Here is a 27,537-nt window from a genome sequence, read left to right as displayed (position 1 = left end):
CAGGGATGCTGGCCCATGTTGACTCCAATGCTTCCCACAGTTGTGTCAAGTCGGCTGGATGTCCTTTGGGTGGTGGACCATTCTTGATATACACCGGAAACGGTTGAGCATGAAAAATCCAGCAGCGTTGCAGTTCTTGACACAAACCGGTGTGCCTGGCACCTACAACCGTACCCCGTTCAAAGGCACTTACATCTTTTGTCTTGCCCATTCATCCTCTGAATGGCACACATACACAATCCATGGGCGGCAGGGTAGCCTAGTGGTTAGATCTTTGGACTAGTAACCGAAAGGTTGCAAGTTCAAATCTCCGAGCTGACAAGGTACAAATCTGTCGTTCTGCCCCTGAACAGGCAATTAACCCACTGTTCCTAGGACATCAAAGGGATCCTTCATAGAAAATAAGAATTTGTTATTAACTGACTTGCCTAGTTACATAAAGGTAATATGTCTCAATTTTGTCAAGGCTTAAAAACCCTTCTTTAACCTGTCTCCTTCATCTATACTGATTGAAGTGGATTTAATAACTGACATGAATAAGGGATCATAGCGTTCACCTGGATTCACCTGGTCAGTATGTCATGGAAAGAGCAGGTGTTTTTAATGTTTTGTATACTCCGTGTATAACAGGTCATGTTAACTTTCAAAGTAGAGCTAATCTACTGATACTACTGTGTAATGTTGCATGATTTAGCAACTTTCTATAAAGGATCCCTTTGTAAAATGTAATAGGCCTACTGTTTGACACTTTTTACACTGCTTTTGTAGACGTAGGTTAAAGCGCTGTATCCATACTGTATATACAGTAGATATGCCTTAAATGTGTTTGGGTTCTCTCTAGTCATGTCATGAGGTTAGGGTTTGGCAGGCCCGGGTTGTTCCACCCGAGAGGAGACATTTTACAACTGTGGAGACAAAGTGAACTCAACAAACATTCCAAAAAGTTGGCAAGCTAGTCATGGCTGAAATACCACAGCAATCAACCACATAGCCAGAGACTCAATTAGGGTGAAGTGAGTCCAATTGGGTCCTATTTGCTATTGGCTTCCCACAGCGGTGGTGAAAGTAACTGTCTGGGACAGCCCAGAATAAGCTTTAACCAAGAACATAATGTTACTCCTGAAAATCCACCCTTTCATTTCATACTGCCTTCACAGGGACCAACTCAAATAACTCCATGCAATGGGCTCTGACTCCAGCACGCTGCAGTGGAGGAAACAATGGCAGAAAATGTTGGGAAAGTAAATCTACATAAACTCCACTTAGCCTTTGTGATTCCACGGTAGACAACATTTATACATGACCGGATCATGCCTGTATTGTCATTTATGCATTTCCCCTATAAGTTATGTATTCAATCCCCTATATGTCATGTATTCAATCCCCTATATGTCATGTATTCAATCCCCTATATGTCATGTATTCAATCCCCTATATGTCATGTATTCAATCCCCTATATGTCATGTATTCAATCCCTATATGTCATGTATTCAATCCCTATATGTCATGTATTCAATCCCCTATATGTCATGTATTCAATCCCCTATATGTCATGTATTCAATCCCCTATATGTCATGTATTCAATCCCCTATATGTCATGTATTCAATCCCCTATATGTCATGTATTCAATCCCCTATAAGTCATGTATTCAATCCCCTATATGTCATGTATTCAATCCCCATGTATATGTCATTCAATCCCTATATGTCATGTATTCAATCCCCTATATGTCATGTATTCAATCCCCTATATGTCATGTATTCAATCCCCTATATGTCATGTATTCAATCCCCTATATGTCATGTATTCAATCCCCTATATGTCATGTATTCAATCCCCTATATGTCATGTATTCAATCCCCTATATGTCATGTATTCAATCCCCTATATGTCATGTATTCAATCCCCTATATGTCATGTATTCAATCCCCTATATGTCATGTATTCAACCCCTATATGTCATGTATTCAATCCCTATATGTCATGTATTCAATCCCCTATATGTCATGTATTCAATCCCCTATATGTCATGTATTCAACCCCCTATATGTCATGTATTCAACCCCCTATATGTCATGTATTCAATCCCCTATATGTCATGTATTCAACCCCCTATATGTCATGTATTCAATCCCCTATATGTCATGTATTCAACCCCCTATATGTCATGTATGCAATTCCCCTATATGGCATGTATGCGATTCCCATATATAGTGCATTCGGAAAGTATTCAGACCCCTTGACTTTTTCCACATTTTGTTACGTGACAGCCTTATTCTAAAATTAATTAAATTGTTTTTTCCCCTCATCAATCTACACACAATACCACATAATGACAATGCAAAAACAGGTTTTTATACATTTTTGCTAATTTATAAAAATAAAAAAATACAAAACTGAAATATCAAATTTACATAAGTATTCAGACCTTTTACTCAGTACTTCGTTGAAGAGCCTTTGACAGTAGATTACAGAATGGATTCTTCTTGGGTATGACGTTACAAGCTTGGCACACCTGTATTTGGTGAGTTTCTCCTATTCTTCTCTGCAGATCCTCTCAAGCTCTGTCAGGTTGGATGTCAGGTCTCTCCAGAGATGTTCGATCGGGTTCAAGTCTGGGCTCTGGCTGGGCCACTCAACGACATTCAGAGACTTGTCCCGAAGTCACCCCTGCATTGTCTTGGCTGTGTGCTTAGAGTCGTTGTCCTGTTGGAAGGTGAACCTTCACGCCAGTCTGAGGTCCTGAGGGCTCTGGAGCAATTTTTCAAAGAGGATTCCTCTGGACTTATCTCCGTTAATCTTTGCCTCGATCCTGCCTAGTCTCCCCGTCCCTGCCACGGAGAACATCCCCACAGTATGATGGTGCCACCACCATGCTTCACTGTAGGGATTGTGCCTGGTTTCATCCAGACGTAAAGCTTGGCATTCAGGCCAAAGAGTTCAATCTTGTTTTCATCAGACCAGAGAGAGAATCTTTCGCCTTTTGGCAAATTCCAAGCTGGTTGTACTGTGCCTTTAGTGGCTTCCGCACTGACATGCACTATCAACTGTAGGACCTTATATTGACAGGTGGGTGCCTTTCCAAATCATGTCCAATCAATTGAATTGACCACAGATGGACTCCAATCAAGTTGTAGAAACATCTCAAGGATGATCAATGGAAACAGGATGCACCTGAGCTCAATTTTGAGTCTCATAGCAAAGGGTCTGAATACTTATGTAAATAAGTTATTTCTGTTTTTTATTTGTAATAAATTTGCAAACATTTCTAAAAACCTGTTTTCGCTTTGTCATCATGGGGCATTGTGTGTAGATTGCTGAGTTTTTAAAATGTATTTACTTCATCCATTTTAGAATAAAGTTATAACCTAACAAAATGTGGAAGAAGTTAAGGGGTCTGAATCATTTCCGAATGCATTGTATATCATGTATCCCATTCCCCTGTATGCATGTAGAAGATGTACCCCCCACACTGCAGGAAGACTCCAACAATCCCCTGCTAAATTTGCTGAAGGAAATCCTAGGGGAAACACTAGTGTTAACTATTCCTTCCTATTACAGGTGCCTCATAAAGCCTGCTCTGTGTACACAGTCAAATTGTGTATATCTTCACATTTGTTCGTTGACCTGGCCTTATTTCAAAGTGTACTGTATTTCCCCTCATAATGTCCATTAGCCCAAAAACCTGTTACAGTTAAGAGTCCTGTTTAATTCTGTTCTCCTGAACTTTATAGCAGACATGAAACCCCTGTGGCCCACTCAACCCTCCACCATTGGCCAGGACCAGAGAGTGTGAACCACAAGTCAACTTCCTCTACTAATCCAGCCATAGAAATACAAGGCCATAAAGCTGGGAGCCTGGTATTCAGCAGTACAAACCACAGCCACTGGAAATTAGCTGAATAATCCACTACATCTCACTGGGGCACCTGTACTCATCCAGAGTACTGGTGCAGGGGAGGTCAACCCAGCCTGATGCATTACTGAATGACAGTGTCTCTGTACCGGATGGCAGTGACACACTGGGGAGACAAGGATGATAATAAAGCTTGTGAATGGGCTATAGAAGTAGTACATACTTATTGTCTTGGATCTGTATCCTCGTCCAGTATAGAGGCTTCATGGGAGTAGCAGGTTCCAACGCAGGTTTCCTTGGGGCCTGGCCGAACCCAAACCCAAATAATCCACCCCCAGGAGGAGGGGGTGGGGCACACCCAGGTGGAGGGGGAGGAAGGGGAGGACCTGCTCCAGGTAACCCCGGAGGAGGGGGAGGGGGAGGTGGGGGACCAAAACCTGGGAGGGGGTGGAGGCGGTGGCCCCATGTTGCCAGGTAACGGGGGAGGTGGAGGAGGAGGAGGTGGAGGCGGTCCGGATTGGCCAGGGAGGGGAGGAAGGGGGGGAGGGGGCAGGGGAGGTAGGCCGGGGATTCCTGAGGCTCCTCCATGCAGACTCAGGTTGAGTTTCTTAGGCACGTTCTGACTGGGGCCAAGACTGGGCCGACTGGCCTCACCCTCGGGCGTCCTGAGGAAGGTCTCCCTGTCTGTCTGGATGCAGACATTCCGAAAAGTTTTGGGAGGCAGGTCGTCCTCGGTGGACACGCAGGCCTCACGGAGCTCGCCCCTCTCGTGGCCCAGGCTGAAGGCCTGTTGACGGTCTGTCTGCATCATGCAGATGACTCCGTCCAGATGGGACATGGCGACAGCATGCTCCCCTCGCACCTGGAAGATCTGTAGCTCAAAGTCTGCCTGTGTGGAGCAGGAGCACAGAGATAAATCACAAACATCCCACTCAGCCATATGAAACAGAATCACATACTGTGGGGCTCCAAAAAGACCCCTGGGTGACTCAAAATGTTCATCATGACCTTCATGAGATGAAATGTAGTAATTTCTAACATAATGCCCACTCATTCTCATTCCTATCTTTCATCGCCAACCGAAAAGTACAATGACTGACAACATAATGAAGAGCTAATAAGCTTGATGTTGATAGACGTTTCAAACATCAACACAATCCAGACAAACTTGAGGAAAAGTGTAAAGGAAAATATTTAGCTTTGTATCCGACACATGTTCCTTGTTAGCATGTGGTCAGCTGGGAAAATGTGTTAGGCACGTTTCTATCCTTTCTCATGGTTTAACTACATATTTAGGAGTGTCAATATCATGGCCTAATGCAAGGGATCAGGGACAAATGACAGGGTAACACACAGAGGAAGACAGAGAAACCTGTATCTGCAGAATCAGCACTGCTGTAATAATAGTAATTTTAAGACACTTTGCTCCAATAAGCTTGATCTTCAAAAAAATTGTTCCATAAATAAGGTCAATAGTTTGCTCTATCATCTGGCATGTTTTGACATGCATTCTTATTAATCTCAGGCTGATCTTAGAAGACAGAGAAAACATTTGACTACTCCACTGAGACCTGTGAGAAACTATTTGAAATACTGTTTTCAGTTGCACCTCCTTGGCACCGGTGGCTCAGTTGAACAAACAATGCATTATAGTGCTTCAGTGGAATCTACTAAATTCATAGGGTAATGGAGACATTTCCAGTTGGAGAGAGACAGTTCAGTAAATCAGATATCTGTGTGCATCCAGCATCCAGGTTGTAAATGGTGATCTTATTTCATATGAGGACATCACAGCTTCCAGAATCAATGCTGACCGCATATCACATGTGAATGTGGTCTGTCCTACTGGAGGTGAGCACTATCATTCCAACACAGTCAAACACATTTGACCATTTCTATGCTGACAAAACCTTGGGACTGACAACAGTGTTATACCACAGAGGTGTGTCAATTACTGAGATGCTTTAGTTGAAATGGCCATTTGAAGGAGTCAAAAGATGACACCAGACCCACTTTGACATAGAGTTTTGAATAAGCCCAACAGGTGAGGCCAATAACATTTAGATAGACACTAAAGGCTGTAAGTGTTCTATGGTGATGAAGAGAAGTGTTAACCACACTATGGGAGAAGCTCAGACGTCCAGCGTGGAGAGTCCACTCACTAAAGACACAGGTTGGCTTTGCTTCTGTGGTTGATTGGTGACATCTAGTGTCTCTGAAGAAAACTGCAGTTTCCTGGGTTCACTATAAGTTACTTTGTTATTACATTCCAGGAGGACATGGTGAGGTGACTACAGTTGCAGACCTCTCTCTCTGTCTCTTGATCGAAACAAACCCCAGCGCTGAAACCAGTAGGAACTATATGTAGTGAACTGCTTCGCACAAGGAGATGTACTTACATGTACTTTCTCCACCTCCTCTTTGCATTCTCTCTTCAGCTGTAAGAGGGCAGCCTGGTGCTCTGTGAGGGAAAAGAGCACAGACACTGTAGGACACCATAATGTAAGAAATATTTCTACATAAATACAATTACACAACGTAAGACCATCTCAAATGTCTCGCTAGTTTGAAGGATTATTTTAATGCCTGCCAGAGATGACACTTTCAAAAGCCATCAAATTTACTGGCCATTCATGAGATAATTTACTCTGTGATCGTACATTAACCAGTAAAATAGTGACATGCACACAAGATGAACCTATCATTGCAGGGGTAACTAATATGGCAGTAAAACATCATCCTCTCCTCTTCCATATTACACTAGGCTGATGTTGAGAGACAAAAGAGACATGCCTTTGTCTCGACGGACCACTTGAAGAACAATAAAGGACATGAATCTATTTTTTAAGACAACAGTAACATCTGACAACAGTTACTGTAGGGTGGATCACTTACAGCTATGCCAGTAAAAGCGCCTATTTAGGAAACTAAACCAACCTGTTTTTAATGTCCTTGCTGGTACCATGAAAGATATTGAATTTTCAAAGACTGCTTTATTTATGTTGCCTCGTTATCCCACAGTAAACTATAGTAATATATAGTTTATAAGGCCAACATACACTGAGAGTGAAAAACATTAAGAACACCTTCCTAATATTGAGTTGCAACCCTCCTTTTGCCCTCAGAACAGCCGCAGTTCGTCGGGGCATGGACTTTACAAGATGTCGAAAGCGTTCCACAGGGATGCTGGCCCATGTTGACCCGAGTGCTTCCCACAGTTGTGTCAAGTTGACTGAATGTCCTTTGGGTGGTAGACCATTCTTGATACACATGGGAGACTGTTAAGTGTGAAAAACCCAGCAGAGTTGCAGTTCTTGACACAAAACGGTTTATGGCGCCTGCCATAAACCGTTCAAAGGCACTTCCATTTATAATATTTGAATGTTTTGTACACTCAGTGTATGTGAGAATAAGAATGTCTTCGACAACCACATCAAAATAGTTTTTTTTTCATCTAATTGTGCAGTGAACTATACAAAGAGCTTCTGGCAGTAGGAACAAGTTAGCACACTCAGCAGTAAAGCTATTTGCACTAAGCAATCTGTTGTAGATGGGATATCACAGTATGCTTGTTTGGTGTTTTAAAGTATGTAAGTGTAGCCAAGTGTAGCCATGGTTTTAGAATAAGAAATATATATTTTATACTGAAGAATATATATAAATGCAACATGTAAAGTGTTGGTCCCATGTTTCATGAGCTGAAAGAAAAGATCCCAGAAATGTTCCATACTCACAAAAATATCATTTAGTAAAAAAAAAAAAAATGTGTTTACATCACTGTTAGTGAGCATGTCTCCTTGCCAAGATAATCCATCCACCAGACAGGTGTGGCATATCAATAAGCTGATTAAACAACATGATCATTACACAGGTGCACCTTCCGCTGGGGACAATAAAGGCCCACTCTAAAATGTGCAGTTTTGTCACACAACACAATGCCACAGATGTCTGAAGTTTTGAGGGAGCGTGCAAAATTGGAATGCTGACTGCAGGAATGTCCACCGGAGCTGTTGCCAGAGAATGTAATCTTCATTTCTCTACCAACGTCACTTTAGAGAATTTGGCAGTACGTCCAACCGAGCACACAAGCGCAGGCCAACACCAGCCCAGGACGTCCACATCCGGCTTCTTCGCCTGCACGATCGTCTGAGACCAGCCACCCGGACAGTTGATGAAACTGTGGGATTGCACAAACGAAGAGTTTCTGCACAAACTGTCAGCAAGCGTCTCAGGGACGCTCATCTGCGTGCTTGTCGTCCTCACCATGGCTTCGTAACTGACTTCAGTGGGCAAATGCTCGCCTTCGATGGCCACTGGCACGCTGGAGAAGTGTGCTCATTATGGATGAATCCCGGTTTCAACTGTACCGGGTAGACGGCAGACAGTGTGCATGGCTTTGTGTTGGCGAGCGGTTTACTGATGTCAATGTTGTGAACAGAGTGCCCCATGGTGGCGGAGGGGTTATGGTATGGGCAGGCAGAGCAGAAGCTACAGACAATGAACACAATTGCATTTTATCGATGGCAATTTGAATGCACAGAGATATCGTGACGAGATCCTGAGGCCCATTGTTGTGCCGTTCATCTGCTGTCATTCCCTCATGTTTCAGCATCATAATGCATGACCCAATGTCGCAAAGATCTGTACAGAATTCCTGGAAGATGAAAATGTCCCAGTTCTTCCATGGCCTGCATACTCACTAGACATGTCATCCATTGAGCATGTTAGGCATGCTCTGAACTCTATGAGAAGGAAATGTCTCGTGCTGCATGAGGAAAATGGTGGTCACACTAGATACTGACTAGTTTTTTGATCCACACTCCTACTTAAAAAAAATAAAGATATCTGTATTCCCAGTTATGTGAAATCCATAAATTAGGGTTTAATGAATTTATTTCAAATGACCGATTTCCTTATATGAACTGTAACTCAGTAAAATCTTTGAATTTGTTTAACGTTGCATTTATATTTTTGTTCAGTATATAATCAGAAACATGTAATGTGTATCTGAGACTTTTATTATGACATTGCAATATATATTTTATGTTGAGACTTCTGAAAATACCCTTCCCAGACTCACCTGCACGTGAGGAGGAATTCACATGAGAGATGATGTGTGACAGATAAGTGAAGATGTGACCTGTTGTGCCCCTAAAGTTTGTGTTACTGCTACTTGGAATGATTCAACTATAGAAAAGAACTTGATGGTAACTCTTTATCATCGGGCCCTTAGGGGTAAACAATAGATAGTTAAGTAAAATAATTAGGGTTACACAAGCAATTTCTACAAACCAACAATGCTGTTTCAAGGCTAAAATTGGGAGAGAGTGAAAGCACAAGAGTTAATGGTAATGGTGTGTGTGTGGGTACGTGCCTACAGTATATGGATGTGCGCACGCACGCACGCACGCACGCACGCACGCACGCACACACACACACACACACACACACACACACGTAAACATGTTTTCCTCAACCTTCCAAACTCCATGAGATGGCCTGATATAGCTGCCACATAGCTCTGCTCCAGTACAGCAGGTCTTCTGCAACCAACACATTAAGTTAAATGAACTTCTCCCTGTAATGTTATTAGATCAGCCTATTTAGAGTCCTCTGTGCCTTTACCCTATTTGTTTGAGTATTCTTCTTCAAAGAGAGACAGGCTGAGAGAATGGCAGGCTGCCCACCCCCAGCCTATCCCCAAACTACCTCCCAAAGCTCCACTATACTGTGTGATTCTACCAGACGTCTCAACAGACAGCAGCATTACTGTGGAGGGAAGGTTTCAGTGCGTTCCTGCTTTAAATGGATTTAAGGGTTATCTTACACTCTGTCACTGTGATTAGCTGGCTCTGTAGATACCAGCAGGGCTGCACTACATGTTTGTGTCACCTCTCAATTAGACTAAATAGACTGATTCTGTAAGGAGAGCGTCTGCCCTGGATAAACCCGGGTGGAGGCACTCAGTTTATTTTTGTTAAGACTATCTTGTCTTGTGAGAATTAGTTAAGGCAGACAACAGCATACATGCATTTCTTAACAGGACATTGTATGATACTTTAGACGCAGTGTTGAGTAAGTAGAGAGCTCCAGGATGGCGCAGGTCCTTACCTGCCTCGGTGTACCTGAGCCCCACCTTCTCCTCCTCATCCTTGGGCTTGGGCGGGGGCCAGATGGCCTGGAGCCGCCCGGGGGTCCGGTCCTCACTGTCTGTAGGGGAGGTGACCTCAGACTGGGAGGAAAGACAGCAGATCATTCCTCAATTAACACAGAACATACAGACTTACAGAACCGTTGGTGCCCAGGATAAGAGTATCTGCAATCTGACTGGAAAGTCAACATGTGATAAGACATGAGAACATCTCAAATCAAGATCATGACCAAAACTAATACCCTACTGTCCTGCCTGCCTTGCAGGTCACAACAAAACACAACATACACTTCAAATGGCTCTACATTCCTACATTTCAAAACCTTGATGATCTGAGAACAAGCAAACAACAGGGTTCTATTAAGATACAGAAGGAATAAACCTTTGAGTTAGACACAAACAGTACAGTTCAATCACCACCTTCCGGAGACACCTGAAACCCCACCTCTTTCAGGAATACCTAGGATAGGATAAAGTAATCCTTCTCACCCCCCTTAAAAGATTTAGATGCACTATTGTAAAGTGGCTGTTCCACTGGATGTCTTAAGGTGAACGCACCAATTTGTAAGTCGCTCTGGATAAGAGCGTCTGCTAAATGACTTAAATGTAAATGTAAATGTACATACTTTAGACTCCGCTGGACCTTTTTGCTCACTGCTGGGAGACTTGGAGGTTCTCTCAAAGATGGATTTCAGCAGGTCCTTCTCACTTTTATTTTTTTTCTTGACAGCCTCTAAATCCACAGGATCCGCTGTATCCCTTTTAGCAGGTTTGGAGCTGAAGAGACTCTTAAAAGTGTTTAATGTTGTGTCTGAGGCTTTCCTGTTGTCTGCTGGTGGGGTGGTGGGGATCAGCTCTGGACCCTGGTCTGTCGCCCCCTCCTCCCCCCTCTCAGGCTCCCTGTCTCTGAGCTCTAGCAGTGGGTCCGGCTTGTCCTCGGCCTTGGTCCCGTCAAGGTTGAGCAGCTGGCTGAGCTGCCCCAGGAGATTACTCTTGGTCTCAGCCACATGTTTGGGCTCAGGACGTTTCTTGGGGGTGCGGCTACTGGAGGTGATCTGCTCAGGGAAGTTATTGGCTTTGTTGACGGTCTTCTTCAGGCTCAGAAGGGCCAGGTCAGCGTCTCTCTGTTTGATCTCAGACACTGTCTCCCTCTCCTCCCCCACAGCCCCTTTCCTCAGAACCCGCAGTCCACTGAACAGGGCAGGCAGCTGGAAGGAGGGGGCATGGGAGGAGACTGTGCCACTGGAGGGGGAGGCGGAGGGTGAGTCTGTGTCGGACCTCCTTTTGACAGTCATGTCGCCTTGGCCCCTGGGTGAGACAGAGACAGGAGTGGCACTTGGCTGGCTGTCAGTTGGGGACTCTCCAGGAACACGCGACACGGCCAGACCAGTCCTTAAAATACCTTTTCTCACTTCAGTGTCAGGCTGCTTCTCCAGGCTAGGAGAAGATGTCTCTGCTGCTTCAGGTTGCTTTGACTCAGAGAGGGTGGAGGAGGAGTCCAGGCAGTGGACATGATCTTTATGCTCCTCAGTTCCAGTGTTTTCACCAAAAATCTCCTTCCTCTGTCCAGAATCTCGGCCCTCTGGCTGTCCTGACTGCAAGGCAGTGTCGTCTGCTGCTTCCTCTGATGTCTGGGGTTCAGAGGTGAGAGACAAGTTAAGAAGTGAAGCCACTGCAGATTTGTCTCCAGCACACATGTCAGTAAGGCTCAATACCTCCTGGCTGGTGCTGAAGCCTTTGGCTACTTTGTGGTGATGATAGCTGGACCCCTTGGCACCCATGGCGGCTGCATCCACACCCACCTCCACAGGCCTGGGATCAGTGTAGAGGTCGGTGCTGCAGCCGTCTCCAGGCACTTGTGTTTTGGAGACAGAGGAGAGCAGTCCAAGGTCTGTCCCACTGTTAGATCTGCCCATAAACCTCGCAGAGTACAGAACAGAGGTGTCTTTGAGGGATCCCTCCACAAGACTATGTGGCTTAAACACAGGCAGCTTTAAGTCTGTCTCAATGGCACCTCTCACTGGGCCAACGGGTGGCAGCTGACCCTTGTTATCATTGAACACTGCCACTGTCCACTGGTCAACGTCAGGTGGGAAGGACATTCCAGGGGCGTCAGGCTTGTCCGATTGGCTGAGGCTGCTGATCCCCTCCTCATCTTCCATCTCTGTGTCGCTACAGATCTCCACCATTGTAACCTGGACCAGACCTGGGTCGGCCGTGGAAACAGACACCTGGCCGGCGTTAGGAGAGGTCACAAAGCTACTGGACTCATTCTCCCATGATTCAATCCTGTCCTCTCTTTTATGAAGTACCACACTCATACCCCTCACGTCACTGATAACATCCAGGGTACTTTGATCACTGACCCCTGTGAGATCGTTCTCTTCATCAGACAGGGTCCTGTAAGCCGTCAGCATCGCAGTCTCCCCCGCTAGCCTCTGAGGCTCAGTCTTTTCCCCACGTGTAAACATAGTGGATATCTTATTGCGGAACAAATTGGATTGCTGCTTCCCCTGAACCTCAGAGCTATTACTTACACTGTCCATTTTCACAGAGCCCTTAAATGCACTGTAGCATGTACTTCTGGCAGTGAACTCTGGGTCGGCAGGTAGCCTAGCGTTAAGAGCGTTGGGCCAGTAACCAAAAGGTTGGTTCGATTCCCTGAGCCGACTTGGTAAAAAATCTGTTGATTTGCCCCTTGAGCAAGGTATTTAACCCTAATTTCTCCTGTAAGTCCCTCTGGATAATAGTGTCTACTAAATGACTAAAATGTCGTCAGCCAGCCAGGTAGAAAGGCTACCCCAGTACAGTCTGTCCATTCAGTGTCACAAAAGGATCATCTCTACACCTCCAGCTGTCTAACCTGCCAAACTGTGTCCACTTCTACTGGTTCCAATGAACAAAAGGCCTTTGTGAGGACAAATCCCCTAGCTCTTCTTACCCTCTCCAGGAGGGCTCTAGCTATAACCCCTGCTATCCTGTAATCCCGGTTGGCAACACAAAACCTTGCTATGCTGTGAATAGACAACTTTCTTCAATCACAAACAGCCTCTACTCTACATTTTCCAGAGTTCCAGAACTTCCAGTTTTGTAGAGCAGAATTCCAATGACGTGCCCGGTCAAGTCAAACTGTTCAGAGGCAGGAAGCATGTCCCGGAATAATCTCCCTGGGAATCCAGGAGAAACAAATTATCACTTTCTCAGGAAAACAACGGAACAAGTTATTTGAATTTGGCCCGGATGGTTCCAATACTCCTCTCCTACTATATGTGTAGATACAGAGACCTGAGTCAGAGCTACTGTCCGAGTTTCCCTCCTGGCATGGTTCTTTCCCCTCTCTTCCTGTGTGTATATGTGTACAGAAGATCTCTGTATTCCTGAGAAAAGCCTCCAGGTTGGAAAAGAATGCGGCACACTGGTCTATCCGGTCTGGCCCCGCCTCCCCCCGCCCTGACTGGGAGGGAACTGTGGCAGCAGGCAGCACAGGTGTCCGGTTACTGCTTCTTACTTCCGCAAAATGGCAACCATGGGTAGCTGGAGCTCTCTGTTGATTAGCGCTGTGCTCTCTGAGTGAAGTGTAAGAGTGGGGCTGCTAGCTAGTTAGCTAGCTAATCTCCTGATGGTCAGGTGGACCGCAGGGGAGATCCAGCCCTGTGTTACTCTGCTCTTTGCTCTCTGTACTATTACAGCATAGGGCTTAAGCTGTAGTGATTAGTCAGTCTGCTGCTGCTGCCCAGCCCTGACCAGCCCTGACCAACACTGCAGTCAGTAGCTCCGCTAACGTCAAGTGGCTAATGCTGCTACAGTTTGGTGAGAGGAAAATAGGTATTGATTCCCTCATCTCAGAGTGGGAATATCGTTAGATAAGATTCGTCTTGACACTAAATCATAAACTGCAAACATACATATCATCACACAAGTGTTCTAGTACAGTGAGTTTATATTGAGTGTACACAGACAAGCAACACTACAATATGTATAGTCTACAAAACCTGCTGCTTCAAAGAGGTACGATGGGTTCAACAATCTATCTAGCACCAAGCAACTTTTATTTGAACACAATGTGCACTACCACTTGACAGATTTTAGCACAAAACAGAGCACAGAGGCCTGAAAAGTACTTGGTGAAATTAGGGCTGCTTGGTCATTTAACTTTCAGAGGGTGCTCAAAGCCCTACTAAGGCCATAGTTAGCAGCCAATGTTCACTGCTCAATGTATTCCTTCAGACATAGGAATATTAAGAATTACCAATGGTTGTCAATGTGATTTAGAGCCCCATACCAAACAGACATGCAGTTTGTGTTCAAAGACAAAAACATGCCATTAATAACAAAGCTCTGTAAACATTAATAATATATTAGATAATCATATTTATAATGTATTAGAAAATACTATTATTGTACTTAAAACATTATTTCTGATCTTCTGGGGTTTAAAACAAATCCACAGATTTGTCAGTCAGGGGCTGTCAAGCCTGGAGTGAGGCCCATTATGTCATCAAATCAATAGAATTGGTGTTTAATTTACTAAGTGTAAATCCATCAGCTAGCCGCATAGCCAGGCCTCAGCACGACTTGAAGGGCTGAGAGGAGCTGAGTAACAGTGACAGTAAGGAGGTTCTTCTTTAAATCTCCCACTGACTACAACTACTGTTTTTAGGACAGTATCGAATCACAATACATATAGAATCGTGAGAATATCGCATCATGAGGTCGCTGGAAATTCCCAGCCCTAACCACAACTACTGTACAATGGTTGAAAAGCAGTATATCAATCAAGTAACAAGTGACTTGTAAAACAAGTCACCCCAATGGATGCCATGACTACAATGCCAGTGTAGGCCACACCACACATGAGTATGTGGGTATCTTCATGTTGAGACAGTCTACCACTAGTCTAGAGGTAAAACAAGAGACAGGTTACTTTTGTTATGATATGCTACAACAAAGATCAGGGAGTGCCTTTTGATTAAACTATGCTATGTCGCTCTAACTGACACACAACCACACCCAAACCACACAATAATCTACCCTTCAAATCTAGTCAAATGGCATGATGGAATCTTGACAGACAGACACAGGAATTGTTAAGTTGTTACAATTTACAGTTCATTTGGAAAGTACTCAGACCCCTTGACTTTTTCAAAAAAATATATATTACAGACTTATTCTAAAATTGATTAAATCATGTTTTCCCTCATCAATCTACACACAATACCCCATAATGACAAATCGAAAATAGGTTTTAGAAATTCTTGCAAATGTATAAAAAAACAAAAACAGAAATACCTTATTTACATAAGTATACAAACCCTTTGCTATGAGACTCAAAATTGAGCTCCGGTGCATCTTGTTTCCATTGATCATCCTTGAGATGTTTCTACAACACATTCTATTGATTGGACAAGATTTGGAAAGGCATACATCTGTCTATATAAGGTCCCACAGTTGACAGTGCATGTCAGAGCAAAAACCAAGCCATGAGGTCTTACGAATTGTCCGTAGAGCTCCGAGACAGGATTGTGTCGAGGCACAGGTCTGGTGAAGGGTACCAAAACATTTATGCTGCATTGAAGGTCCCCAAGAACACAGTGGCCTCCATCATTTTAAAATGGAAGAAGTTTGGAACCACCAAAACTCTTCTTAAAGCTGGCCGTGGCAAAACTGAGCAATCGGGGGAGAAGGGCCTTGGTCAGGGAGGTGACAAAGAACCCAATGGTCACTCTGAGTGAGCTTCCAGAAGGAAGCATCCCACCTTTATCAGGCCTTTGAGAAACAGACGCCTCACAAGTCCTCCACAGGCAGCTTCATTAAATAGTACCCTGAAACACCAGTCTCAACGTCAACAGTGAAGAGGCAACTCCGGGATGTCCAGTGTGTGTTCTTTTGCCCATCTTAATCTTTTTTTTTTATATTGGCCAGTCTGAGATATGGCTTTTTCTTTGCAACTCTGCCTAGAAGGCCAGCATCCCGGAGTCACCTCTTCACTGTTCACGTTGAGACTAGTGTTTTGCAGGTACTATTTAATAAAGCTGCCAGTTGAGGACTTGTGAGACGTATGTTTCTCAAACGAGACACTCTAATGTACTTGTCCTCTTGCTCAGTTGTGCACCGGGGCCTCCCACTCCTCTTTCTATTCTGGTTAGAGACAGTTTGCACTGTTCTCATACAGCATTGTATGAGATCTTCAGTTTCTTGGCAATTTCTCGCATGGAATAGCCTTAATTTCTCAGAACAAGAACAGGCTGACGAGTTTCAGAAGAAAGTTATTTGTTTCTGGCCATTTTGAGCCTGTAATCGAACCCAGATACTCAACTAAATCAAATCAAATGTATTTGTCACATGCGCCGAATACAACACCTTACAGTGAAATGCTTACTTACAGGCTCTAACCAATAGTGCAAAAAAGGTGAACAATAAGTAAGTTAGGTGAACAATAAGTAAGTAAAGAAATAAAACAACAGTAAAAAGACAGGCTATATACAGTAGCGAGGCTATAACAGTAGCGAGGCTACATACAGACACCGGTTAGTCAGACTGATTGAGGTAGTATGTACATGTAGATATGGTTAAAGTGACTATGCATATATGATGAACAGAGAGTAGCAGTAGCGTAAAAGAGGGGTTGGCGGGTGTTGGGACACAATGCAGATAGCCCGGTTAGACAATGTGCGGGAGTACTTGTTGGTCGGCTCAATTGAGGTAGTATGTACATGAATGTATAGTTAAAGTGACTATGCATGTATGATAAACAGAGGGTAGCAGCAGCGGAAACAGAGGGTTTTGGGGGAGGGGGGGGGACACACACAATGCAAACAGTCCGGGTAGCCATTTGATTACCTGTTCAGGAGTCTTATGGCTTGGGGGTAAAAAACTGTTGAGAAGCCTTTTTGTCCTAGACTTGGCACTCCGGTACCGCTTGCCATGCGGTAGTAGAGAGAACAGTCTATGACCTGGGTGGCTGGGGTCTTTGACAATTTTTAGGGCTTTCCTCTGACACCGCCTGGTGTAGAGGTCCTGGATGGCAGGCAGCTTAGCCCCAGTGATGTACTGGGCCATACGCACTACCCTCTGTGGTGCCTTGCGGTCAGAGGCAGAGCAATTTCCGTACCAGGCAGTGATGCAACCCGTCAGGATGCTCTCGATGTTGCAGCTGTAGAACCTTTTGAGGATCTCAGGACCCATGCCAAATCTTTTTAGTTTCCCGAGGGGGAATAGTCTTTGTTGTGCCCTCTTCACGACTGTCTTGGTGTGTTTGGACCAATCTAGTTTGTTGTTGATGTGGACACCGAGGAACTCGAAGCTCTCAACCTGCTCCACTACAGCCCCGTCGGTGAGAATGGGGGCGTGCTCAGTCCGCCTTTTCCTGGAGTCCACAATCATCTCCTTAGTCTTGGTTACGTTGAGGGATAGGTTGTTATTCTGGCACCACACAGCCAGGTCTCTGACCTCCTCCCTATAGGCTGTCTCGTCGTTGTCTGTGATCAGGCCTACCACTCTTGTGTCGTCTGCAAACTTAATGATGGTGTTGGAGTCGCGCCTGGCCATGCAGTCATGGGTGAACAAGGAGTACAGGAGGTGACTGAGCATGCACCCCTGTGGAGCTCCAGTGTTGAGGATCAGCGTAGCAGATGTGTTGCTACCTACCCTCACCACCTGGGGGCGGCCCATCAGGAAGTCCAGGATCCAGTTGCGGAGGGAGTTGTTCAGTCCCAGGATCCTTAGCTTATTGATGAGCTTTGAGGGTATTATGGTGTTGAATGCTGAGCTCTAGTCAATGAATAGAATTCTCACATAAGTGTTCCCAGGTGGGAAAGGGCATTCTCACACATTTGTCCAGGTGGGAAAGGGCAGTGTGGAGTGCAATAGAGATTACATCATCTGTGGATATGTTTAGGCGGTATGCAAATTGGAGTGGGTCTATGGTTTCTGGGATAACGGTGATGATGTGAGCCATTACCAACCCTTCAAAGCACTTCATGGCTACGGACGTGTGTGCTACGGGTCTGTAGTCATTTAGGCAGGTTGACTTTGTGTACTTGGGCACAGGGACTATGGTGGTCTGCTTGAAACATGTTGGTATTACAGACTCAATCAGGGACATGTTGAAAATGTCAGTGAAGACACCAGCCAGTTGGTCAGCACATGCCCGGAGCATACGTCCTGGTAATCCATCTGGCTCCGCAGCCTTGTGTATGTTGACCTGTTTAAAGGTCTTACTCACGTCGGCTACAGGGAGAGTGATCACACAGTCATCCGGAACAGCTGATGCTCTCATGCATGCCTCAGTGTTGCTTGCCTCGAAGCGAGCATAGAAGTGATTTAGCTCACCTGGTAGGCTCGTGTCACTGGGCAGCTCGCAGCTGTGCTGTAATAGTTTGCAAGCCCTGCTACATAAGACGAGCGTCGGAGCCAGTGTGGTATGATTAAATCTTAGCCCTATATTGACGCTTTGCCTGTTTGATGGTTCATCGCAGGGCATAGCAGGATTTCTTATAAGCTTCTGGGTTAGCGGCAGCTAAAATCTGCCATTTCCAGCTACAATAGTCATTTACAACATGAACAATGTCTACACTATATTTCTGATCAATTTGATGTTATTTTAACGGACAAAAAGTTGCTTTACTTTCAAAAATAAGGACATTTCTAAGTGACCCCAAACTTTTGAACAGTAGTGTATAAGTGTATTAAAGTAGTAAAAAGTTTAGTATTTGATCCCATATTCCTAGCACGCAAAGATTACATCAAGCTTGTGACTCTACAAACTTGTTCGATCCATTTGCTGTTTGTTTTGGTTGTGTTTCAGATCATTTTGTGCCCAATAGAAATTAATGGTAAATAATGTATTGTGTAATTTGGAGTCACTTTTATTGTAAATAAGAATAGTATATGTTTGGAAACACTTCTACATTAATGTGGATGCTACCATGATTACGGAGAGTCCTGAATGAATCTTGAATAATGATGAGTGAGAAAGTTGCAGATTCACAAATATTATACCCCCCCCAAAATGCTAACCTCCCCTGATATTGTAATGGTGAGAGGTGAGCATGTCTTGTGGGTATGATATTTGTATGTCTATAACTTTCTCACTCATCATTATTCACAATTCATTGCAGGAATCGGTTACAGCTTGAAGATTCTTTTTGAGTGGACAGCTTGATGACAATCAGTCAATATTTAGGTCACTCAGAAAATATACTTAGGTATCTGTTGATATCAAATACATTATCAAGCATTTCACACATATAGTCCAAAAATGGACTTTTAGCGGTCGGGAGTCTACAGCAACTTCCTATGAGAATAGGCTTTAGGTGAGGCAGGTGAACCTGTAGCTATATTACTTCAACATCATCTGACACTACCCTGCAACAAATGGCCGATGTTTGGATGGATGATTGGCTTCAGTAGTGAAAACACCTAGAGACACACTGCACCTAAGGGGTTAGTACAGTAGCTAGAGTCAGTCCTGGGCTCTGAACCACCAAGGACCACAGCACCACATCCCAGATCTCTTAATGTTAACGCAACTGGCAGAAATCATGATCAGGTGGTTTAGCGCTTCAGTAGATTGGAGTACTCGCTGGCCTGGAGCCCTGGGGGAACAGCACTGTCATGCTACACTGCTCTGAAAGCGGATACGTAATGGAGGATGACTAATGCTATTGTGTAGTAACCTTTATACAGTATCAATTAGGGCCAGAGGTGTTCCTGACCATGTGACCCACCTGACCAGGAAAAACTCTAGGGCCTAGTTACACTTTGGCCAGTTATTTCCTGGTTAGGTCGCATAACCCTAAGTATGACCTATTGCTGTTAGCTAAATGTGTGGGTGCAGCAGCTCTCACCGTGCACTCCAGTTGAGGGTAGTAGGGGGTATCTCCGATGATGTCATCCTCTGGGGGCGTGATCCTGAGGAAGTCCAGGTGATTGGGACGGGAGACACGGTTCAGGGAGTCCTGAGTCTGGGAGATGGCATCATCACCGTCCAGCATCCAGATATCGGCCTCCTCTACACACACACACACACACACACACACAACACACAAACACACATGTGCACATGTAAACACACAATAAAGAGTTGTTATGAATTGTAATAACAGGTGTATTAGGATAGACTGAAACACACACTCTGTTAGGGAGGAATTTTACAGAGCAACAGAGCCAAGATGTATCCTGAATGGATCAAGTGGGTGGAGGTAGAAAGCAGGCATCGTAGCTTTTAAAAATCAAAGACACCGATTAAGTACATCTCTGCTGCAGGGTACAGATGTGTTTTATATACTGTACATAGCTAGACTTGCTTCAGCCTGAGGACCACCAACCGCCCTCTGATCTGATAAAGAACAGTGCCCTATAAAACAAATGCAACTATAACCAATATGGATTTCTGTATATGAGCCAATGCACTGTAACAGAGTACATTACCTACGGAATGGTAATACGCTCTTCTCTAAAACAATTGGCTAAAGAAACCAGACCAACAGTGTGTTTATGTTTGTTTTCACTCACTGTAACACATCTATTCTGTTGTCAGGGATTGGAGAGCAGAGCAGCCGACATCTAGCCCACTCAGAGAGAGACTAAACCTGACTAAATCTGACTAGATCACTATGTTCTGGCTAAACTATGGTGGAACAGAGCTGTAAGAACAGGACTGATGTGAGTAGAGTCTTTCATCCATACCCTATTCCTAATCCCAGATAATCCTCAAACACCTCCACTCCCTTCAGCCTACAGGATGGATTCAGATTCATTTGAACTTTGTGATTCATAGCTCAGAGACAACCTCATCCATAGTCCATCACCTCTCCAGCCTATGATCACAAATAATGTCTAGGTGTTGGCTATTATAGTGCGCTTCCCAAAAACATAACACAGCAGTGCATTTCACAAAATAATACTGTCACATCCACATTAACACATCCACATATGCACACGTGGTACTGTCACACACAGCGAAAATAATTCCTGCATTATTCGCCTTGGGAGTGAACATTTCACTTTTAGTTTACACCTGTTGTTTACAAAGCATGTGATGAATACAATTTGATTTGAGAAGCGCTGAAGAACGATAAAGACAGAGTGGTGGGGGAGAAAGAGAGATAGAGAAACAGCTCACAATGAACACACTGATGCTCAACAACCTCAATTCAGGGTTTTCTCATGCTGTAATACAACACCTTCCCACGAGGGTCACACTGCTATCACTTCAACCTGTTGTTTAGATAAATAATAAGGTTAAACTGAGAGGTACAGTGGTTTGCGAAAGTATTCAGCTCCCTTGGCATTTGTCCTATTTTGTTGCCTTACAACCTGGAATTAAAATGGATTTTGGGGGGGTTGTAAATCATTTGATTTACACAACATGCCCACCACTTTGAAGATGCAAAATATGTTTTATTGTGAAACAATCAAGAAATAAGACAGAAACCCCGAAAACTTGAGCATGCATAACTATTCACCCCCCCAAAGTCAATACTTTGTAGAGCCACCTTTTGCAGCAATTACAGCTGCAAGTCTCTTGGGGTATGTCTCTATAAGCTTGGCACATCTAGCCACTGGGATTTTTGCCCATTCTTCAAGGCAAAACTGCTCCAGCTCCTTCAAGTTGGATGGGTTATGCTGGTGTACAGCAATATTTAAGTTATACCACAGATTCTCAATTTGATTGAGGTCTGTGCTTTGACAAGGCCATTCCAAGACATTTAAATGTTTCTCCTTAAACCACTCAAGTGTTGCTTTAGCAGTATGCTTATGGTCATTGTCCTGCAGGAAGGTCCATTCCAGTCTCAAATCTCTGAAAGACTGAAACACACTTCCCTCAAAAATGTCCCTGTATTTAGCTTCATCCATCATTCCTTCAATTCTGACCAGTTTCCCAGTCCCTGCCGATGAAAAACATCCCCACAGCATGATGCTGTCACCACCATGCTTCACTGTGGGGATGATGTTCTGGGGACGATAGGAGGTGTTGGGTTTGCGCCAGACATAGCATTTTCTCATTTGACCAGAGTACCTTCTTCCATATGTTTTGGGAGTCTCCCACATGCCTTGTGGTGAACACCAAACATGTTTCTTATTTTTTTCTTGAAGCAATAGTTTTTATCTGGCCACTTTTCCGTAAAGCCCAGCTATGAGGAGTGTTCGGCTTTAAGTGGTCCTATGGACAGATACGCCAATCTCCGCTGTGGAGCTTTGCAGCTCCTTCAGGGTTATCTTTCGTCTCTTTGTTGCCTCTCTGATTAATGCCCTCCTTGCCTGGTCTGTGAGTTTTGGTGGGCAGCCCTCTCTTGGCAGGTTTGTTGTGGTACTATATTCTTTCAATTTTTTTAATAATGGATTTAATGGTGCTCCATGGGATGTTCAAAGTTTCTGATATTTTTTTATAACCCAACCCTGATCTGTACTTCTCCACAACTTTGTCCCTGACCTGTTTGGAGAGCTCCTCGGTCTTCATGGTGCCCCTTGCTTAGTGGTGTTGCAGATTATTTTTGACCCGAGATGGCATAGCAGTTCAGACGTCTTTTGTCCTCGTCTTGTCGTGTCGTGTATATATATATATTTACAACTTTTTTTCACATACATTTTATTTTTATTTTGCATCAACTCATCTTCAATACACTCTCCTGCAACCTGCCTCACCAATTGATATGTATAAATAAGTATTATTTACCTCAAATCTGCAATCCTCCAAGAAGCTAGCCAGAAGCTAGCCAGAAACTCCAAGAAGCTAGCCAGAAGCTAATCAGAAGCTAGTTAGCTTCTTTACTGGCAACTCGTTAGTATTCAGCTAACCACGGTTTGTGGTCATCAGCTATCCTTTAACTCGAAAATCTATCGCCAGTTTTGTACGGCGCAGCGCGGCTCGGAACGGAACATACCGGACCGATTTTTCTCTCCATGTCCCTGGATTTCAACTGCTCTCTGGACATTCACTCCCGGATCTCACAGCTAGCTGGCTGCTATCCGTGTGTCTATCTGCTTTCGTCGATTCCGGAGCAAACATCAATTACTCCGGAGCTAGCCAGCTCCGTCAATCACTCCTGAGCTCCGTCAATCACTCCTGGGCTGCAGTCACCTATCCGGACCCGTTTTACTGCCTACGCGGAGCCCCACCGGGCCTTCACAACTGGACTGCCGACGTTATCTACCTGAAGGAGATCCGGCTGGCTCCTCCGTCGCGACGTTACCTGAACGCCCATCTGCGGCCTGCTAACCGTTAGCTGTCTTACCGGCTTCTCTCAGAATAGACAATCGGACAATTTATTTATTTTTATTATTATTATGTTTCTTCTTGGGCCTCTATAACTATATATATTGTTTTTATTTTTTTGTTGTTGTGTGATTTGGACTAATCCCCTCTACAACACGGAACTCCACTAATCTACTGACGGAACGCAAGAGGTGGCTAACAACATGCTAGCTTGCTACCGATGTCCTGGCTAGCTGTCTAAATCGCCGTGACCCCCAAACCAACCTCTCCACTCCCTGGACCCTTTTGATCACTCGACTAAGGATGCCTCTCCTTAATGTCAATATGTCTTGTCCATTGCTGTTCTGGTTAGTGTTTATTGGCTTATTTCACTGTAGAGCCTCTAGTCCTGCTCACTATACCTTATCCAACTTATTAGTTCCACCACCCACACATGCAATGACATCTCCTGGTTTCAATGATGTTTCTAGAGACAATATCTCTCTCTTCATCACTCAATACCTAGGTTTACCTCCACTGTATTCACATCCTACCATACCTTTGTCTGTACATTATACCTTGATGCTATTTTATCGCCCCCAGAAACCTCCTTTTACTCTCTGTTCCAGACGTTCTAGACGACCAATTCTTATTGCTTTTAGCCGTACCCTTATTATTCTCCTCCTATGTTCCTCTAGCGATGTAGAGGTGAATCCAGGCCCTGCAGTGCCTAGCTCCACTCCTATTCCCCAGGCGCTCTCTTTTGATGACTTCTGTAACCGTAATAGCCTTGGTTTCATGCATGTTAACATTAGAAGCCTCCTCCCTAAGTTTGTTCTTTTCACTGCTTTAGCACACTCTGCCAACCCGGATGTTCTAGCTGTGTCTGAATCCTGGCTTAGGAAGACCACCAAAAATTCAGAAATTTTAATTCCAAACTACAACATTTTCAGACAAGATAGAACTGCCAAAGGGGCGGTGTTGCAATCTACTGCAAAGATAGCCTGCAGAGTTCTGTCCTACTATCCAGGTCTGTACCCAAACAATTTGAACTTCTACTTTTAAAAATCCACCTCTCTAAAAACAAGTCTCTCACCATTGCCGCCTGCTATAGACCACCCTCTGCCCCCAGCTGTGCTCTGGACACCATATGTGAACTGATTGCCCCCCATCTATCTTCAGAGCTCGTGCTGCTAGGCGACCTAAACTGGAACATGCTTAACACCCCAGCCATCCTACAATCTAAACTTGATGCCCTCAATCTCACACAAATTATCAATGAACCTACCAGGTACCCCCCCAAAGCCTTAAACACAGGCACCCTCATAGATATCATCCTAACCAACTTCCCCTCTAAATACACCTCTGCTGTCTTCAACCAAGATCTCAGCGATCACTGCCTCATTGCCTGCATCCGTAATGGGTCAGCGATCAAACGACCTCCACTCATCACTGTAAAACGCTCCCTGAAACACTTCAGCGAGCAGGCCTTTCTAATCGACCTGGCCGGGGTGTCCTGGAAGGATATTGATCTCATCCCGTCAGTAGAGGATGCCTGGATATTTTTTTTAAATGCCTTCCTAACAATCTTAAATAAACATGCCCCATTCAATAAAATTAGAACCAGGAACAGATATAGCCCTTGGTTCTCCCCAGACCTGACTGCCCTTAACCAACACAAAAACATCCTATGGCGTTCTGCATTAGCATCGAACAGCCCCCGTGATATGCAGCTGTTCAGGGAAGCTAGAAACCGTTATACACAGGCAGTTAGAAAAGCCAAGGCTAGCTTTTTCAAGCAGAAATTTGCTTCCTGCAACACTAACTCTAAAATGTTCTGGGACACTGTAAAGTCCATGGAGAATAAGAACACCTCCTCCCAGCTGCCCACTGCACTGAAGATAGGAAACACTGTCACCACTGATAAATCCACCATAATTGAGAATTTCAATAAGCATTTTTCTACGGCTGGCCATGCTTTCCACCTGGCAACTCCTACCCCGGTCAACAGCACTGCACCCCCAACAGCAACTCGCCCAAGCCTTCCCCATTTCTCCTTCTCCCAAATCCATTCAGCTGGTTCTGAAAGAGCTGAAAAATATATCTATATATATATATATATAAAATATCTTAACCGCCATCGATAAGAAACATTACTGTGCAGCCGTATTCATTGATCTGGCCAAGGCTTTCGACTCTGTCAACCACCACATCCTCATCGGCAGACTCGACAGCCTTGGTTTCTCAAATGATTACCTCGCCTGGTTCACCAACTACTTCTCTGATAGAGTTCAGTGTGTCAAATCGGAGGGTCTGCTGTCCGGACCTCTGGCAGTCTCTATGGGGGTGCCACAGGGTTCAATTCTTGGACCGACTCTCTTCTCTGTATACATCAATGAGGTCGCTCTTGCTGCTGGTGAGTCTCTGATCCACCTCTACGCAGACGACACCATTCTGTATACTTCCGGCCCTTCTTTGGACACTGTGTTAACAACCCTCCAGGCAAGCTTCAATGCCATACAACTCTCCTTCCGTGGCCTCCAATTGCTCTTAAATACAAGTAAAACTAAATGCATGCTCTTCAACCGATCGCTACCTGCACCTACCCGCCTGTCCAACATCACTACTCTGGACGGCTCTGACTTAGAATACGTGGACAACTACAAATACTTAGGTGTCTGGTTAGACTGTAAACTCTCCTTCCAGACCCATATCAAACATCTCCAATCCAAAGTTAAATCTAGAATTGGCTTCCTATTTCGCAACAAAGCATCCTTCACTCATGCTGCCAAACATACCCTTGTAAAATTGACCATCCTACCAATCCTCGACTTTGGCGATGTCATTTACAAAATAGCCTCCAATACCCTACTCAACAAATTGGATGCAGTCTATCACAGTGCAATCCGTTTTGTCACCAAAGCCCCATATACTACCCACCATTGCGACCTGTACGCTCTCGTTGGCTGGCCCTCGCTTCATACTCGTCGCCAAACCCACTGGCTCCATGTCATCTACAAGACCCTGCTAGGTAAAGTCCCCCTTATCTCAGCTCGCTGGTCACCATAGCATCTCCCACCTGTAGCACACGCTCCAGCAGGTATATCTCTCTAGTCACCCCCAAAACCAATTCTTTCTTTGGCCGCCTCTCCTTCCAGTTCTCTGCTGCCAATGACTGGAACGAACTACAAAAATCTCTTAAATTGGAAACACTTATCTCCCTCACTAGCTTTAAGCACCAACTGTCAGAGCATCTTACAGATTACTGCACCTGTACATAGCCCACCTATAATTTAGCCCAAACAACTACCTCTTTCCCAACTGTATTTAATTAATTTATTTATTTTGCTCCTTTGCACCCCATTATTTTTATTTCTACTTTGCACATTCTTCCATTGCAAAACTACCATTCCAGTGTTTTACTTGCTATATTGTATTTACTTTGCCACCATGGCCTTTTTTGCCTTTACCTCCCTTCTCACCTAATTTGCTCACATTGTATATAGACTTGTTTTTTTTACTGTATTATTGACTGTATGTTTGTTTTACTCCATGTGTAACTCTGTGTCGTTGTATGTGTCGAACTGCTTTGCTTTATCTTGGCCAGGTCGCAATTGTAAATGAGAACTTGTTCTCAACTTGCTTACCTGGTTAAATAAAGGTGAAATAAAATAAAATAAAAAATTCTGGGCCCTTTCAGAACAGGTGTATATATTCTGAGATCATGTGACAGATCATGTGACACTAAAAACTAATTATGTGACTTCTGAAGGTAATTGATTGCACCAGATATTATTTAGGAGCTTCATAGCAAAGGGGGTGAATGCATATGCACGCACCACTTTTCCTTTTAAAATCTTTTTACATTTTTTGAAACAAGTTATTTTTTTCATTTCACTTCACCAATTTGAACTATTTTGTGTATGTTCATTACATGAAATCCAAATAAAAATCCATTTAAATTTACAGGTTGTAATGCAACAAAATAGGAAAAACTCCAAGGGGAATAATTACTTTTGCAAGGCACTGTATCTATGCTGCATAAGATGCTCAACTCTCACACACTATTAGATCCCTTCTCTTTTTGTGTTGTTTCCACTCTCTAAAGCTCCTAAACACTATGATGGTGTTTCAAATCCTAATACTGTAAATGGGAGTCCCTCCTCTTATTGTATATTCCTGGCTCTTATATGGTGTTTATAAACTCCTCATTGGTCATTCCAAAAGTTCAAATGTACGCTTGAATAAAGTATGCTTGAATAAAGGACACGAGAAAATATACTTCTGTGAAAATACAAATTAATACGTTTTTTAAGGATAATAATTATT

At 44.1% G+C, this 27,537-nt stretch overlaps 1 protein-coding gene across 1 annotated transcript in view; it reads right to left on the bottom strand.

Annotated features, from left to right (window-relative positions):
- Nucleotides 1-27,537, bottom strand: part of LOC115145382 (formin-like) — a 93,811-nt gene that overhangs the window by 52,146 nt on the left and 14,128 nt on the right. The window contains 5 exon segments of the mRNA XM_065004243.1: nucleotides 4,083-4,301; nucleotides 4,303-4,748; nucleotides 6,259-6,320; nucleotides 9,971-10,091; nucleotides 19,859-20,022. Of these exon segments, the coding sequence (XP_064860315.1) occupies nucleotides 4,083-4,301; nucleotides 4,303-4,748; nucleotides 6,259-6,320; nucleotides 9,971-10,091; nucleotides 19,859-20,022 (1,012 nt within the window).

The sequence above is a fragment of the Oncorhynchus nerka genome, linkage group LG18 (assembly GCF_034236695.1).
Source record: "Oncorhynchus nerka isolate Pitt River linkage group LG18, Oner_Uvic_2.0, whole genome shotgun sequence".
In the NCBI taxonomy this organism is placed as follows: Eukaryota; Metazoa; Chordata; class Actinopteri; order Salmoniformes; family Salmonidae; genus Oncorhynchus; species Oncorhynchus nerka.
Note: the sequence above shows the minus strand (reverse complement) of the source record. Positions and strands in the feature narration are given on the sequence as shown.